Source organism: Tamandua tetradactyla, chromosome 7 (assembly GCF_023851605.1).
Source record: "Tamandua tetradactyla isolate mTamTet1 chromosome 7, mTamTet1.pri, whole genome shotgun sequence".
Lineage (NCBI taxonomy): Eukaryota > Metazoa > Chordata > Mammalia > Pilosa > Myrmecophagidae > Tamandua > Tamandua tetradactyla.
Genome location: NC_135333.1, coordinates 39942747 through 39959286, shown reverse-complemented (window position 1 = coordinate 39959286; position 16540 = coordinate 39942747). Strand labels below are relative to the sequence as shown.

General features: G+C 44.4%; 1 protein-coding gene across 2 annotated transcripts in view; it reads right to left on the bottom strand.

The window, feature by feature from the left end:
- The window catches only part of FBLN1 (fibulin 1), an 82436-nt gene extending 79969 nt beyond the window's left edge, over positions 1-2467 (bottom strand). For both annotated transcript variants that reach the window (XM_077169165.1, XM_077169166.1), the window contains exon 1: positions 2242-2467. In XM_077169165.1, the coding sequence (XP_077025280.1) occupies positions 2242-2320 (79 nt within the window). In that variant the 5' untranslated portion in view covers positions 2321-2467. The remainder of the gene's footprint in view (positions 1-2241) is intronic.
- Between the last annotated feature and the right edge of the window lie 14073 nt (positions 2468-16540).

Below are 16540 nucleotides of genomic sequence, written 5' to 3'. Positions count from 1 at the left end.
AAGCCCAACGGGACAGACAGACACAGGACAGACTGGAAGCTCTGTCTCTGCCCCTTGGCAAGAAAGATCAGCAGCCCCCCTGCCTCCGGGGGCCTGATCCCAGATGTGTGTCGGCAGGCTGGCTGATGGGCTCCCCATTGACTGCCTTTTCCATGACCACTTTTAAGTTGCCTGGTTCTGGGTGGTCCCCACTGCTCTCTGTAGGGCTGGGACACTGTCACCACCGCCTTACGGGACTCCAGGGACCCTCCCTCTGAGCTTGCAGCCCCCGAAAGGAACGAGGCATGTTCTAACACTTCTCCCCCAAACCGTGCCAAACTAAATTTGTTGAAACTCAAAACAGGGATCACACCAAAGGAAACAGAAAGGGCCACGGGACAAAAGAGTTGTTCTCCCCAAAGCATGTGATTGAGAGTTTTCTTTTTAACCCTTCAAACTAGGACCTTCTCTATGAGGGTAAAGCGTTACAATCCATCGGACAGGAAGAGCACGCCAGCTGGTCTACGAAGCCTTGGTGTGTTCATTCAAAGTTAAAAACTGGAGAGGGAAAAGCCTTCCTTAAACAGTAGGCAGAAAGGAAGTGACAGAAGATTTGGGGAAGTCTTTCTGGCTTAAAGAGTTGAACTCTACCTTCTCCCTGGATGGGTAAAATGTGGGGGTTTCTGGGGTCCATTCCATTTCCAATAGGAGCCTGCTGTGCTCCCCACTCCGAGTCCCTCTCTCGGCTTTCGCTCCAGCTGATGGTCACCTGAATATCCGCTGTGCCCGGAATACACTTCCTCCCCTGCCCGCTGCCGGCTCCTGCCAACACCATCTCCTAGAAGCTCCCCTCGAGCTCCCCGGGGGCTGGGAAAGTTCTCAGTGCCAGCGCAGTGCCCTGTGCCTCCTTGCACCGTCCCCCTGGTGAGACGTGACCCAGGACATGCCCGCGACAGAGCTCAGAACACCCAGAGCTCTGCAAAGTTCTGCTGCAGTGAGTGAGCCAAGAAACTTCGGCAAAGCTCTTCTTCCCACTCGGTTCCTCCTTGGATCCCCAGGAGCGTTAGTTGAGACAAGTGACCTTTTGACCGAGGAGGGTGGTTACTAGAGAGCTTAAAGAAACTAAACTAAACTAGAGATAATGGATCTGGGGACTCCAGGGTGGTCCTGGCAATTGTCTGGGCCTGAGTCCCAAGGAGAAACAAAGCCTTCAGGAAGGTAAGGCTTGGCTAATGGCCCCAGATAAGTCACCAGTTGACACAGAGGTCAGAGGTCACGGCCCTGCTCGCTTGCGGCAGCTCTGATCTGCAGGGCCTCGCGGTCAACCTCCCAGGAGCACAGCACCCACCCTGAGGACGGAGTGGCCTGAGCTCTCACCATGCAGCAGCTGCCTGTTCTGGGCTGGGGGCTGTGGCCATGCGCTTGCCAGTGGAGACCCCTTCCCCCTTGCTCATGGGTTAGTGTGTTGGAAGCAGCCTGTCCCTAGTACCAGCTGGGCCGGGGCCTGATAGAACTGCTGCCTGGGGCCCTCTATGTCCCAGGAGGGTGGGCAGGGATGAGGTGACCGAGGCCATGTCCGCTCCCCGTAGGATGTCACCCTAAAAACCTTGAGAGTGCCACTTCCTTTCTGCTTCCTTCCCCTCATGACTGGTAGTCCTGAGTAAACTACTGTTCCTAACGCTCAAGCTTAGTTTTCTCATCAGAAAGGTGGGTACGAGAGCTTCTACCTGGGGCTGGGCGGGGGGACAGTGAGAAAATAAAATCAGCCATGGGCACATCTGTGCAAAGTGCATGGCCCCAGGGAGGCTGGGTAAACACCATGACCCGGTGTGGGGTGGGGTTGGGGGAGTGGGGTGGGAGGGGGGACCTTCGGTGCTGCAAGATTGCCAGGACTCTGGCAGGAGGGTGGATGGGGCCTGGGATGTGCAGGAGAATGTATTTGGGGTAGCGGTACCTGCCTTCAAAGCAAGTCCCCCAAGGCAGGGTTTCCCCTAGTCTGGCCAGTCAGCGAGGAGGTGATGAGGGACGTGAGCCAGCGCTGGGGTGACGGAGAGGGAATCTTTTCTCCGCCTGGAAGGTGGTGCGGCTCAGAAATCCAAGGGTGGCGCTGGGGGCCCAGCTCTGGGGAACGCACAGGGCTCCAGAACTTCCAAAGAGTGCAGGCCCAGTATAGGAGACACTAAAGCCCGGCCGGCCGTGGTCCCGGGTACCCACCCCCTCCCTCCTGGCTCGCCCCCCACACACACACTCCCGCACCCCTACCTTGGGCCGCCAGCAGCGAGAGGCCGCAGAGCAGCAGTAGCAGCGGCGGGACCTGGCCGGAAGGCGCCGCGCGCTCCATGGGGCTGGCTGGCGGGCGGGCAGGGGCGGCAGAGCAGACAAAGGCGCCGGGCGCGAGGGGCCGAAGGGTCGGGTCTCTTGCTCTGTGTGCTGCGCGGCGAGGCAGCGCGGGCTACACGCTCAGGCTGAGCCTTCGCAGCCAACGCGCTGGGCCGGGCGCGGAGCGGTTCAATTATCCCGCCCGGGAGGAGGGCGCGGGGGAGGGCGCGGCGGAGGCGGGGCCCACCCCTGCTGCGCAGTCCTCCCTCCCTCCCAGACCACCTCCCACTTAGAGATTTGGACCCCCCTTCTCTAACGCCCCACTCCTGACCCGAGGGGGGCGCTGGACCCACATCTGGGAGTGGGGGCAGGCACCCCAAAACTTAACGCCTTGGGGGCATAGTGGAAGAGATATGCATTTTTAGGCCAGAGATGCCTGGGCCTGGGCGATGCAGCCCCCACCCCGGGCAAGTGAAACCCGATTCCCTCCCCACCCGCGGGCCTGAGGGGCGGGCTCAGTCTCAAAGGTTAGCTCCATCAGACCCCACAGAGAGGCAGCTAGGGCCCCCTCCCCCTCTCTCCCCAGGAGGTCGGGCCTGAGAGTCTGAGGCACTTTTTTTTGGAGGGGTGGGGGGTAGGTGAATAAAGGTGGTGCCCACTTGGAGGTTCCCAGCAGCCCCCTTCCCACCCAGAACCCATGGGGAGTGCATGTCTCTTGCTGACCTTTGGCATGTCCAGGCTGTGACCTGGCTCTGCCCTCAGGTGAGGCAGGCAGATTCCAGACATCCCAAAACACATAGCATGTGATGGACTAACCAGGGACACAAAGTACAGCCAGAGCCCAGACGGAAGAGATTCCCAGAACATCACGGAGGCCCTCAAAGGAGGCAGCCTCGAGTGGGGCCTGCAGGACACATTCTTTGTATAGGAATGCATGGCTACCACCATTCAGTGGGTACTGAGGAGGAATTTCTCTGTTGACAACACAAATAGACTGAAAAAAAAAAAAACTAGTGTAGATGAGAAACCTACAAGGACACCACATGGAGGAAGATGCGGATCTCAAGACCCAGCAGTTCCACTCCTAAGAACACTTACCGCATGTGCTAGTAGATAGAAGCCCTGTACAGCTTCAATTGAAAACTACTCTCCAGGAGCAGCAGTAGAATGAATGCATTGTGGTATATTCACGGGTTGGAGTACTATGCAGCTATGAAAATGGACTGAGGTGCCACTCCTGCAACAAAGGGGTTGATGAATCTCGCAGACATAAGGCAGAACAAAAGAAGCCAGACACAAAAGACACATACTGTACGATTTTAGTTTCCTAGCAAATACCATGAAATGGGTCAGGTTAAACAATGACAATTTATTTGCTCACAGTTTTGAGGCCAGGAAAATGTCCAAATAACGGCATCATTAAAGCAATGCTTTTTTTCCTGAAGACTGGCCGCCAGTGAACTTTGTCCCGTGTCTCATGGGTAGGCACATGGAAGCGTCTGCTGGTCTCTCCCTTTTCTTCTGCGTTTCCCTTCATTTCACCTTCTTGCTTCCTGTGGCTTTCTCTCTGTGTGTCATTCTTTTATAAAGGACTCCAGTAATAGGATTAAGACCCATATTGATTAAGGTGGACTACACCTTCTTAACTGAAGCAACCTCATCAAAAGGTCCTACTGACAACCAGTTCACAGCCACAGGAAAGGATTCGATTTAAAAAGGTGTTTGTCTGGAGTACATGTGTTACCAGGCAAAAGTGGTAGATTCTTTTCCCATTGCCCTCAAATGACCAATTCCTAGGACACCAGGGTTTCAAAGGGAGAAAAAGTCTATTGCTAGGCATAAAGCAGGAGATCAGATGGTCTGTGAGCTCAAAAATCTGTCTCTCCAAACTGCACTAATTCTGATAGTTGCTTAGCATTAAAAGATGGGGAGGTTTTAGGATAATGAGCACAATGGCTCCAGATAATGCGATTAGAGGTGATGTAATTATTGTGCATGTGCAGATTGATTACACGCTTAGTCACAGGACATAGGTAAGAAAATGGTGGTATTAATATGACGATGGGTGTGATTTTTAGTACTATAACGAGGTGTCGGTGACTTGTAGTTAAAGTCTAAGCTGCTATGCACGTCGGGAGGGCCCATTTTGATTAGATCCAGCTTCGGCTATTAAGATAACTTTGGGCTTGGGGTGGGTTAGTTCTGGGCTGACTCAAGAACCCTTGTTTGTAAAAATTTGGGGCTGTCTTTAGTGATTACAAGGCTGTAAAGTTGGAAACTGGCAATGACTCTTCTAACTTCTTCATGGCTGAAAAGGGGCGTTGTCATCAAGGGCAGAAGAATGAAACTGGTTATTGTTCTTGGAGAGTTACAGAGCTTCTCTGGCATTGGAACCATCCAGAGGCTTTAAGCCTCTGAGCAACAAACTTGATAAGTAAAACTTTTATAAGATATCCAGGAACACTGTTGGTTGGGACTTGTCATATTGTGGCAGTTTGCAACATCTGGCTGAAACTTGCGTAAGAACAACTTTCAGAATGAGTTCTCAACTCAATTTAAATCTCTTAGCTATTGAAACTCTATTTCTTTTCTTCTCCCCCTTGTGGTCAACCAATCCCACGATTCCAGGGCCAGGCTTATCCCTGGAAGTCATGTCCCACATTGTCAGGGAGACTAGCCCCTTTGGAAGTCATGTCCCGTGTAGGCGGGAGGTGAGAGCTTGGCTTAGAGAAAATGAGAGAGAGACCACATTTGAGTTACAAAAGAGGTTCTCTGGGAATGACTCTTAGGCATTAGTTATAAGTAGGTCCAGCTTCGCTATTACAGAAATAGTTTTCCTAAGGGTAAGCCTCAAGATTGAAGCTTTGGCTTATTAAATTGGGAGCCCCTATTGCTTAAGAAAATATCATGAATTCCCCAGGTGGGGAAGTTCAGTATTTCCACTTTTTCTCCAGTCCTTCAAAGAACTTTGCAAATATTTTCTTGTTTTCTGCCAAAAATATTCTGAAATGCATTGAGGTATAACATTAACTTGTACAGAATATTAAAGTTTTATTCCTTATTCTAGGTCTCATATCAAATAAAACTGAATTAGTTTGTTTAAATAAACTACCAGACAGGTTAAATTAGATATGTGCTACAAAACATCTTTACTTTTGGTCTCACACAAAAGTTAAAGTTTTAAAAAACAGACAATATTATCTTTTACCCTCTATTTTGATTTACCGTAGTTTTAACAGGATCAGTTTCATCCACATCTTTAATCATGTGAATCTCTTCTTAGTTTTTAAACAGTTGCTGTGTAGAGTAGTGCTGGCTTTCAGAGCTGGAAAACTAATTCTGAGTTTCAGGTGTCACACAGATACTTAAAGTTCCAGGGAGCTACCAGGTTATACAAAGAGCAAAGCATCTCAGAATTTAGAAAGAACAGTTAGAGCTCAAAATTAAATGTGACTGCTGTAAGAGCTTACAATGTAAGCCTTAATTTTTTATACGCATTTTAAATGAAGTTACTTTCAGAAATAAAAAACATTTGCTAGTTGTTTTATAGTGACAAACCATCCAGAAATAAAAACATTTGACAGTTGTTTTATATTGACATACCATACCAAAGGTTTTGTCGTTTCACCTTTACACGTTTACCAAAGTTATGTTAATTAACAGATGAAATATCATTTATATATTTGTCCTGCCTCTCTTTTAAAGTTTCTCCATGTTGCAGATAAAGCTCTGACCCATAGCTGACCACATATACTTTTAAAGAAGTGTTACAGCAAAGCAGTGCAACTGACAAGTAAATTTGGATGTTTTTATGATCTGTAGCTTTTTTCTAAGAATAACTAAAACCATTACTAACGACATTATACTGTTGTCTAACATCATACGGATTAGTAATAGCATATAACATGGGCAGTGAGAATATTGTCAAATCTTTAGGAATTTCATACAGTCTCTAAATATATGAATAACATTTTACCCATACAAATGTAGCTAGCAACAGGACAGAAAATCCTTTTTAACTACTGTAATATTTCCCTAACACTTCCTATGTAGTATGTTAAACTATTTTAGCACTTTACTTTTACAAGGTGAAAGAACAAATTCTTTCTAACAGTTATTCTCTAAAAGTGGGAAGACCTGTCTTTTGAAATAAAGGATGATAAGGCCAACATACACGGTAACAAGAATATCATTCCTATGTAAAGTCTTTGTTTTCTAGACAGAGTACTCAGATGATAAAGAAAAACTTTTTAAAACTTTACATTAAGGATAGACTAATAATCCACATCGTTGTAACATGGAGAAAACAACTTTAGTATAGTGTGAATACCCTTAGGGAAGTATTACAGTGGTTGAAGTGGATTTTCTATCCTGTTGTTAGCTTTGACACAAAAAGCTGTCTTTTGTTTTGAAATATAAGCTAAACAGGCTTGTTAAATTTTGGGTCAGCATTGACTTCGACAGACAAAGTTCACTTTAATAGGTTTTTTTTTAGGTCTCCATATTCGTTCAGGGCTTGTAGTCAACAACGACTATCACAAACAAAATCCACTCCCTCAAACCTTCTACAACTTTCCATATCCATCCCTCTTGAAGTTTTTGTTTATCCAGACTTTATAGACTAAGAAATAAATCTGATGACAAATTCACAAAGCTTTTTGAACATGCATGCTTCCTTCCAAGAACAGTATTCATGAAGGGAAGAAGAGACAGTGACACTACAAAATAATGGAAGAAAGAAGAAATTTATGCTTGGGTTTGGAACACAGCCAGGCCTTTATATATTTTATACTCTCAAAACACAAATGATTAATTTACAATATGCCTGAAGTCTCTCAGTCCAATCCAGCACTACCTTCAAAGGTCAGAAAACCCAAGTTTGAAATCTATTCAGCTTTTTTATATTTATGAGATTTTTATATCCAGAAAAAAAAATCTCAAATTTTTCTCAACATTATTTCCAAATGCTAAATAATACCATGAATATGTTAGTTCACAAAATTAGGTTATGGCTTCTAAAAGAAACTAGTACAGAGCTCTATTTATTCAAATTCTGCTTTCTCATTTAAAGGTCTTTTGGTATCATCTCTTCTATGAGGTTTTCTTGGGTCATCTTTTGTCTGCTTTTCAAATTCTTCCAGCATTTTTATTCCTTTATTACTTCTGTCTTATACTATGCCCAAGTATATGTAAATTTTAACTAGAGTATGAACTCTTTGAAGCTAAGAATTATGTCTTCCTATTCATGACAGCACTTACTAACCAAGTATACTGACTGATGTTAACAAAGCCACTACAAATTCAAATTCTACAGACTGAGGTAACAAATATCAAAGTAACTAAGTTGCTAGTTACTTAGTCTGAAATCCAGGTAATCAAAGTTATAAAAAAATTTTCATTTATATTTCTCACTAAACAACTGATTTAAAAAATAGGATATTATTTGAAGCATCAGAATATTCTCATTTTATTATATTTTATTAAGTGTCATCATTACCGAGTACATTGCTCAGTTCATGAAACCTAACCTCTATAGTTAGGCTATTTTTTAAGAGGAATTTTGAGAATGTACTTATAATACTAGATTATATTATCAGTGAGCTTGTATAAACTTAGAGAGAGCATACCCGAGCACAGTAAAAAATGCATTTGTTCAATTCAAAACTTTATCATAAAATTCCTTTTATTGGAGATTTAAAAAATCTTTTTAATGTCCTAAAATCACAAACAACCTTAAAAGTGCATCAAGTTCTGGAAAACATACTGCAATTATTTAATTTATCCCAAGCCTAAATCCAGGAAATTTTTTTATAGCTTTCAAGGACCTTTCATTTTACTTACTGAATTTTGGTAATTAGATTTTATCCAATTACTTCTATCCCAAGGCTATTCATATTTAAATAATGATCTGATTACTATGGTTACAATTGCAAAGGTATTACTGGAAAGAATAATTTTTAGCAAACATGGATTATTCTCCGGCATTTCTTTTATGTCTACTATTCCTAACCCTTCAGGCCTGGTAAAAATAATTCTAGACCACACCTCCCCTGTCTTTCTCCCCCAGCCCCTCCCTCATGGCAGTTTTAGATGCTTAGGCCCTGGGGAAAGGTTAAGAAGGAATGAGGGAATTGTTGAACATGGATTTAAAAGTTTTGGGTGAAGGCTGGGGAATTTCAAAGTTTCTATGCCCTTCTTTTAACTGTTTTCAGCTATTAGCTCTATTCCAATTAAGGCTGTGACCTGGATAATTGAAAAAGGTCTTTGCCTTTTCCAGAGGCAGACCTCTGGCGGTCTCCTGCTGCTTTACAGAAATTCCAGGGGTGTTTTCTTTCTAATGCCCAGGTTTGTTTACAGTAATTACAAAACTAAGGTTTTGAACCTTGCTGCCCAGAGAGTTTTTCTTTTTCTGTGGGATGTCAGGAAATTTATATATGTATATAAAACTCTGATTTATTTTTTAAGCAATTCTAATAGAACTCTTTTTTAAAAAAAATTATTTTTATTGGCAAAACAACATACAAATACAAACATTCTTAACATACGAACATTCCATACTTAGTGTACAACCAATGTACAAACATGGCTCACAATATCATCACATAGCATGGTATGTGCTACGATGATCATTTCTCAGAACATTCGCATCACTCCAGGAAAAGATAAAAAGAAAAAAGAAGGGCGGGCCACGGTGGCTCAGCAGGCAGAGTTCTCGCCTGCTATGCCGGAGACCCGGGTTCATTTCCTGGTGCCTGCCCATGCAAAAAAAAGAGATAGAAAGAAAGAAAAAGAAAAAACTCATACATGCTATACCCCTTACCCCTTCCTCTCACAGATCATTAGTATTTCCATCTACCAATATATTTTAACCTTTGTGCTCCCTATTTTTTTTTCCTATACCCCTTACCGTTCCCTTTCATTGATCACTAGTATTCCAATCTACTCAATTTATTTTAACATTTGTTCCCCCTATTATTTTTTTATCCTTTTTTTTACTCATCTGTCCATACGATAGATAAAAGGAGCATCAGATGCAAGGTTTTCACAATCATACAGTCACATTGCAAAACCTACATCATTATACAATCATCTTCAAGAAACATGACTACTGGAACACAGCTCTACAGTTTCAGGCACTTCCCTCCAGCGACTCTAATACACCTTAAACTAAGAAGGGGATATCTACATAATGCGAAAGAATAACCTCCAAGATAACCTCTCGACTCTGTTGAAATCTCCCAGCCACTGATACTTTATTTTGTCTCATTTCTCTCTTTCCCCTTTTGGTCGAGAAGGTTTTCTCAATCCCTTGATGCTGAGTCCCAGCTCATTCTAGGATTTCTGTCCCACGTTGCCAGGGAGGTTTACACCCCTGAGAGTCATGTCCCACATAAAGAAGGGGAGGGCAGTGAGTTTGCTTGCTATGTTGGCTGAGAGAGAGAGAGAGGCCACATCTGAGCAACAAAAGAGGTTCTCTGGGGGTGACTCTTAGGCCTAATTTTAAGTAGGCTTAGCCTATCTTTTGTGAGGATAAGTTTTATAGGAACAAGCCCCAAGACTGAGGGCTCTTTAAGATATATATTTTCTAATTTGCTATTATCATCCAGATGTATGAGAATATACATTGAACAGGCAGACAAATAGAAAGTTAGTTACACAAGAAACAGAAGCACAGTAATACCTTTGAAAAAACAAATAAAGGATTGAATATACATCATCTCTTCCTATTTCTGCCCTTTTGCAGAATGACTTTAACTATTATACCTCTAACTTTAACTAATGGTAGTTTCTTTCCAAAGAGTCACTCTCAGGCCATTTCTCTCCTGAACCTAAGTCATATTGAGGCCAGATTATGTTACAGAAATAAACCTTTTTCTCATACACTCATAACTAAAATCTTTCTAATTTTCAATACAGCCTGAAGTTTCCCTTTTTAAAGAATTTCTGTAATCAGTAACCTTTGGAACATTTGACTGCTACAAATGCAGTAAGAAACCAACTAACAAATTTAAACAGACACTTGACACTTATTATATTTAAGTAGCACACCAATTAATAACTAGACTGAATACAGCAAATAACAATTAAAGAGGTATTAAATGCTTAATACGCCGATTAACAATTAAACAAGCATTAGACCCTTACTATACCTAGGTAACATACTGGCTAGAAGTTAAGCAGGCCTACTTAATTTCATTGAACACCAATTAATTGTTGGATTACTTATTTTTCAGTACTTTCCAACTCAGGTCAGGGCCTCAAACCGCATACAGAATGGTACCAGAAAGCGGAGAGGTGTAAAGGTCAGAGTAAAGGGTGTTGTTCTGGAAGCGGGACCAGGCCTTAAAGCTCGGCCTGGTCCAGGGAAACTTGAACTGTCATATTAACTCCTCGATCCGCTTTTACTCTGGTGGCCCACACACCCAGTCAGATGTCTGGACTTGGAACTCTCTTTGAAACTTCTTAAGGCACCAAAAGGATATAGAGTGCCAGCAGAACAAAGAAAACCTGGTTGCAGAGCCTCGAGACCAAAGAACGTCTAGTGGCTGCGGAAGGCTTCATTTCTACACTTTCCTGTTCTACCAAAACCCCAGAACCTTGGGCAGGTAGCTTCCTTGCTTCTTAGGATCTCTTTGTCCCTGCCAGAGTCACCAAATTGTTACTGCACAAAGGTGGTAGATTCTTTTGCTCATTGCCCTCAAATGACCAATACCTGAGATACCAGGATTTCAAAGAGAGAAAAAGCTTATTGCTAGGCATGAAGCAGGAGAGCAGATGGCCTATCGGCCCAAAACTCTGTCTCCCCGAATTGCAGTAATTCTGATAGTTGGATCAAATTAAAAGATGGACAGATTTTAGGATAATGAGCACAATGGCCCCAGATAATGTAGAAATGATTTAATGATTATGTGCAAATTTATTACATGCTTAATCACAGAATATATGTAAGAAAATGGAAGTCTTAAGATGATGCTAGGCATGATTTTTAGTATTATAATGAGGGGGAGGTGACTTATAGGTTAAAATCTAAGCTACTGCACACGTCTAGAGGGCCTATTTTGGTTAGGTCCAGGTTGAAGTCTGAATCCATAGTATCTGTGAATGGTACCTCATTTGGAAATAGGGTCTTTTCAGATGCATTCAAGTTGAGATGAGGTTATCCTAGATTAATGGGGTCCGAAAGCCAACATGACTGCCGTCCTTCTAAGGAGAGGAGAAGACACAGAGAGGAGAACAGGGAGTGATGTGAAGACAGAGACAGTCAGGGCGATGACAGTCATGTGAAGACGGAGACAGAGATGGGAATGATGCAACCGCAAGCCAAAGAACATCTGGTGCCATCAGAGGCTGGAAGAAACCAAAAGAAATTCTTCCTTAGAACATTCAAAGGGAGCACAGCCCTGCTGAGGCCTTGAGCTCAGGCTTCTGGACTCCAGAACTGTGAAAAACATATTTCTCTTGTTTTAAGCCACCCAGTTTGTGGACCACTGTTACAGCAGCCCTAGGAAATTAATTCCATGCCTTTCTCCAGTTCTGGGTAGACAAGCTTTCAGAGACCCACTGGAAGATTAAAGGCCCATGAGTCTTGTTGTCCGGTGGTCTGCACCCCAGTGTTGGGAGAGGTAATCTGCTATGGGCCCTGAGCTCCCTGCACGTTTTTGCTGGGCATGCCAAGAGACATGGCTCTGGCCGTGCTGCACCCAGTCTGCTTCTCAGGGTTGTATTTGCAGCAAGCAACCTTGAGAGATGAGGTAATGTCTCCCTCTAGACAGGCTTACTTTAAAGCAGTAAATTCCCACAGCTCAGGGTTCCTCTCCTACAATGCAGCCCATTGCATGTGCAGGCATCCACGGTGTCCCCTTTGCCTCGTTCCCATGGGACTTGGAGGACATGGGTATGAGCCTCACACTGAAGTTCTGGCTACTCTGCTTTTACCATCATTGATAAAGGCTCTTGACTCTGACCCAGGAGTCTCGTGTCTTTGGCCACATCATGAAACAGGCACAGGCAGCTTGTTGGCTTGCATTTAGGGTGACTCTCAGGCCATGCACAGTTCTTGACACCAGGATCCTGGTCAGTGAAGGAGGGATGGAGGGGAGAGTGGGATGAGCCTGCAAGTGACTCAGAAGGACAGTCTGTTTGGGCAGGATAACATGACCAGGGTTGACCCAACGAGCAGCACATATTCCTCTTTCTCTTCCACCTTCTTCTAACAACATGACACAGTGCATGGGACTGTGCTGGGAGTCAAGAGACCCAGGTTTTGGCCCTGTCACTGCCTCACTCTGAGACCACCATCAGTTCTTATCCTGCTTTGGGTTTCAGTCTCATCATCCAGACTGTGGGTGAACCATACTGGCTTTTTCTTCCATCCCTCTGCCAAGGGCTCTTCAGTCCCCACATGCACCGAGTTTGGACTAAAGGGATGAAAGCCTCTTTATCCAATCGAGGCTTCTGAGAAATTTGGCAATTTACATTCATGGGAAGGCAGACCCCTCCACTCCTTTTCCAGCAGGGAGAATGTGGTCATTTAATCTAGACTATTTCCTTAGGCCAAATGTTACAATGTATATCTCTTTAACCGTCACTGAGGTTGAGTATGTTTCATGTGCTTCTTAGAGATTTGTATTTTTGTGTGTGATTTCTTTCATATCCTTTATTCATTTGTTTTTGTGATACCAGAATTATTTAATAACTGTGAAAATCTAGTACAAATGCAATGTCCCTTGGATCTTTTTTGTGTAGTGACTTTTTAACTACACTTTTTTTTTTTTTTTAATTTTACATGGGCAGGCACCGGGAATCGAACCTGTGTCCTCTGGCGTGGCAGAGGACATGCTCTTGCCTGCTGAGCCACTGTGGCCCACCCTGTCTAGTGACTTTTTAATTCTAGTTTTCATAACCTGAAGATCAGACTGTTGCTTTCGCATGCTGTACATAGCGTCTGATGACTGAAGTTTGCTTTGTTTTATAGTACCTGTACTCCTTGTATTTTTCAAGAGTTATTTTAAAAGCAGGTGATGTATTTCTCCAGTGAAAAGGCAATTTAAAAAACAGCAAAAAAAAAAAAAAAAAAAAAGAAATGCAATGTCCAACAATATCCACCTGTGGTATTTATGCTGGATTCAACTCTATAAATATATCAGTGATCCGAAGGGAAGCTGTACCCTTGTTGAAAAGGCAGAATAAGATGTCTCAGTGGAAATATGGTCAATAAGATGTCTCAGTGGAAATATGGTCCTAGTCAGGGTTCTCCAGCAACACAGAATGGGCAGGAAAAAAGTATAATGTTAAATTACGAGTTTTATTGTAGGGATTGGCTCATGTAACTGTGGAGATTGGCAGGTCCAAAGTCCACAGAGCAGGCTGCACACTGGGAATTACAATGAAGCTGTCAATGAATTCCCCAGGAGAAGCTGGCGGCTGAGGTAGAGAAGGAAATTCTCCCTTCTGACTGCTGAACTCATCAGTTCTCGCTTTAAAGCCTTAAAAATGGGATGGAACTTCTCTCACAACTGAAGGTAGTCTCCTCCGTTGATTGTGGATGTCATTAGCCATACAGGCAACCAACTTACTGAGGATTCAAGTCCACGAAATGTCCTCATGGCCACCATCAGGCCAATGCTTGCTTGACCAACAAGTGGGCACCGTCACCTGGCCAAGATGACACATGAAGTCTACCATCATATACGGTAATGTATTTTTGGACTAATATTATGTGAAAATATGCAAAACAAAATTGTATGTGTGCCTCTGGGTACATTCTGTGATAACTACTATGCTAAAGCAGTACTTCATGAGGCTAAAGATAGAAAGGAAGCTGAATGAAAGTGGATGCTGTATTTGACTAGGAGAATCAGGACTGAAACTTTTGTTATTTTTAATTTTCCAAAATTGATTTTCCTTGTTGGGGGGGAAATAACTGAGGCAGGGAGAAATAATTGTACAAGAAACCTCGAGTGATACAATTGCTACACCTAAACTTGGCCTTGAGTCTCCTGACAACCAAAACAAAAAGTAAGTCATGTTCACTTGTCCAGTTCCTGTTCTCTGATCAAAGAGAGTGTACTGTTTTATTAGGAGGAACTGGCTTGTTCTGCTATTGAATTCTAATCATTTTTCTTACGGATCCTTATCAGTCATGAGCAGTACACTTGCTTGTGGCTTGCACAAGATTGGACTGGTCCCCCTAGAGGCTCCGTTTGGGTATTAGGTGCAGGCAGAGGCCCTGGTCATTTGACTCTAGGCCTGGGGCAAGATGACACATTCCAAGGAGAATCTTCTCCAAGCAGAGAGTCATTTATTATGTTCCTTGTGACATTCCAGCTTTATCCTATCCGTGGAGCAGAACAACTCACCACTCTCCCTTGATAACAAATAGCTATTTGTTTGAAAGATATTCATCGGCCCATGTGGACTGCATCTCCCCAGTTCAGAAAAAAAATGCCTTGGCTGCAGCTGAGCCTCTGGAGCAAAAGCTCCTGTGATTGTTACATGTGCCTGTGCCTGTGCCTGCTGCCCATTACCTCCCTCAGGGTTTTCTAAGAGTGAGTGGGCAGGTTCTGGCCCCTGCCCACCCCGCCAGCTGCATCTCCACCCCCCTGCCCCTCGCCATCTGCACAGCAGTCCCCTGGCCTTTGCACAGCTTTTGGAACACCCGAGCCCCCTCCTCCCTCTTCCCTGTCACCTTGCCCACTGGCTCTTCCTATCCTTTGGGTCTCAGTCGTGATGCCACCTCCTCAGAGAGGGCTTTCCTACCCATCTGTACCCAGGTCCCCAGGTCTGGAGGTCCCCTGGCCTGGCCTAGCTTAGCTCTTTTATGACAATGTCCCTCTTTGTACTTCCTCGTTCCCCTCGATGTGCCGTTCTTGTCTCCACCCACCCACCAGCCTTTGAGCGCTCTGAGGAAAGGGACTGTCTTCCCAGTTGTCTGCTCTGGCCTCATTCACTGAACACAGCCAACTCCCCGTTGAGTGCGTATATGGAGAAAGCCACGTTCCCACCAGCAGGTAAGAGAAACACGAATTCAAGTCGGAGTCATGCCCCGAAGTGGGCACCCTCCAATCTCTACGCGAGGAGATTGAGGCCTGGGGAGGTGCCTGGCAGGGCCAGAAGCTCTGCCCTCCCCTGACACCCATTGTGGCTCCCGCTGCCATCCCCCCACCCTCCAATCTTGTGTGCGCCCCCGACTTTCTGTGCCCCTCTCCACTCCTCACCAATCCCAGCACGTGGAAATCCCACCTCCCTCCCTCCTTGCCCAGGGGTCACCACTGATTAGCCATGTGCCATCTCAGTGTACCCCCAAAAGCTGACGGATGGCTAGGATTTCTTTCAGTTGCCACGGTGGGCACATCCCACTCCCATGCCATCTGTCCCACCCTGACCCGCATGGGTGGGGGAAATGAGCTTGTATAAAGAAGGGGATGATTTGCTAAAAGCCATAGGTTTGGCTAGAGCTGTGAGCTCAAAAGCTAAAGAGAAGAGTGTGAACAGACAGGAGTTACTAGAGCTGAAATGTACAGACCCCACGACGCCGCAATTCCCTCCGGCGGTCCTCACTGGAAATGTCCACCAGAAGGCGCCAGTGAGAACGGGATAGCAGCTTTGATCGTAACAGGTGAAATCCGGAAACAACCAAGATGTCTGCAAAAGGAGGACAGATAAATTGTGGTTTATTCATATGATGGAATATTGCATGGCAATAAAAATGATGAATATAGCCACCTGCAATGGTATGACTGAATCGTACAGGAGTGAAAGAATCCGACAGCAGAGCATACGCTGTACAGTTCCCTTTCTATGCCGTTCAGCAACAGGCACCAATAGTTTATGGTGAAAGAGAGCAAAATAGCAATTACCATTTACCTATGTGGGGTAGGTATTGAGTGGGAGAGTAGAGAGAAGGCTTCTGGAATGCTGGAAATGTTCTCGCTCCTGATGTGGTGGAAGTAACACAGATACATGCGTGTGAGTGCATTTTTATATATATGAGTGTACATATGTGCATAAAAGTATATATGCATAAAAATTCAAAGAGTTGTACACTTCAGATTTGTGCACATTAATAAAATGTTAAATTTATAAAATCTAGGTGGTTAGTATGTGGGTGTTCACAATATTTGTAGCCTCCAGCGTTCTGGAGCAGCTAGAAGGAAAAATCTGAAATGATGGAATGGTAGCCCATGACAAACTCTGGGATCTGTCCTGTAACTCCTTCTTGAAGAGTGCTTTGAAAACTATT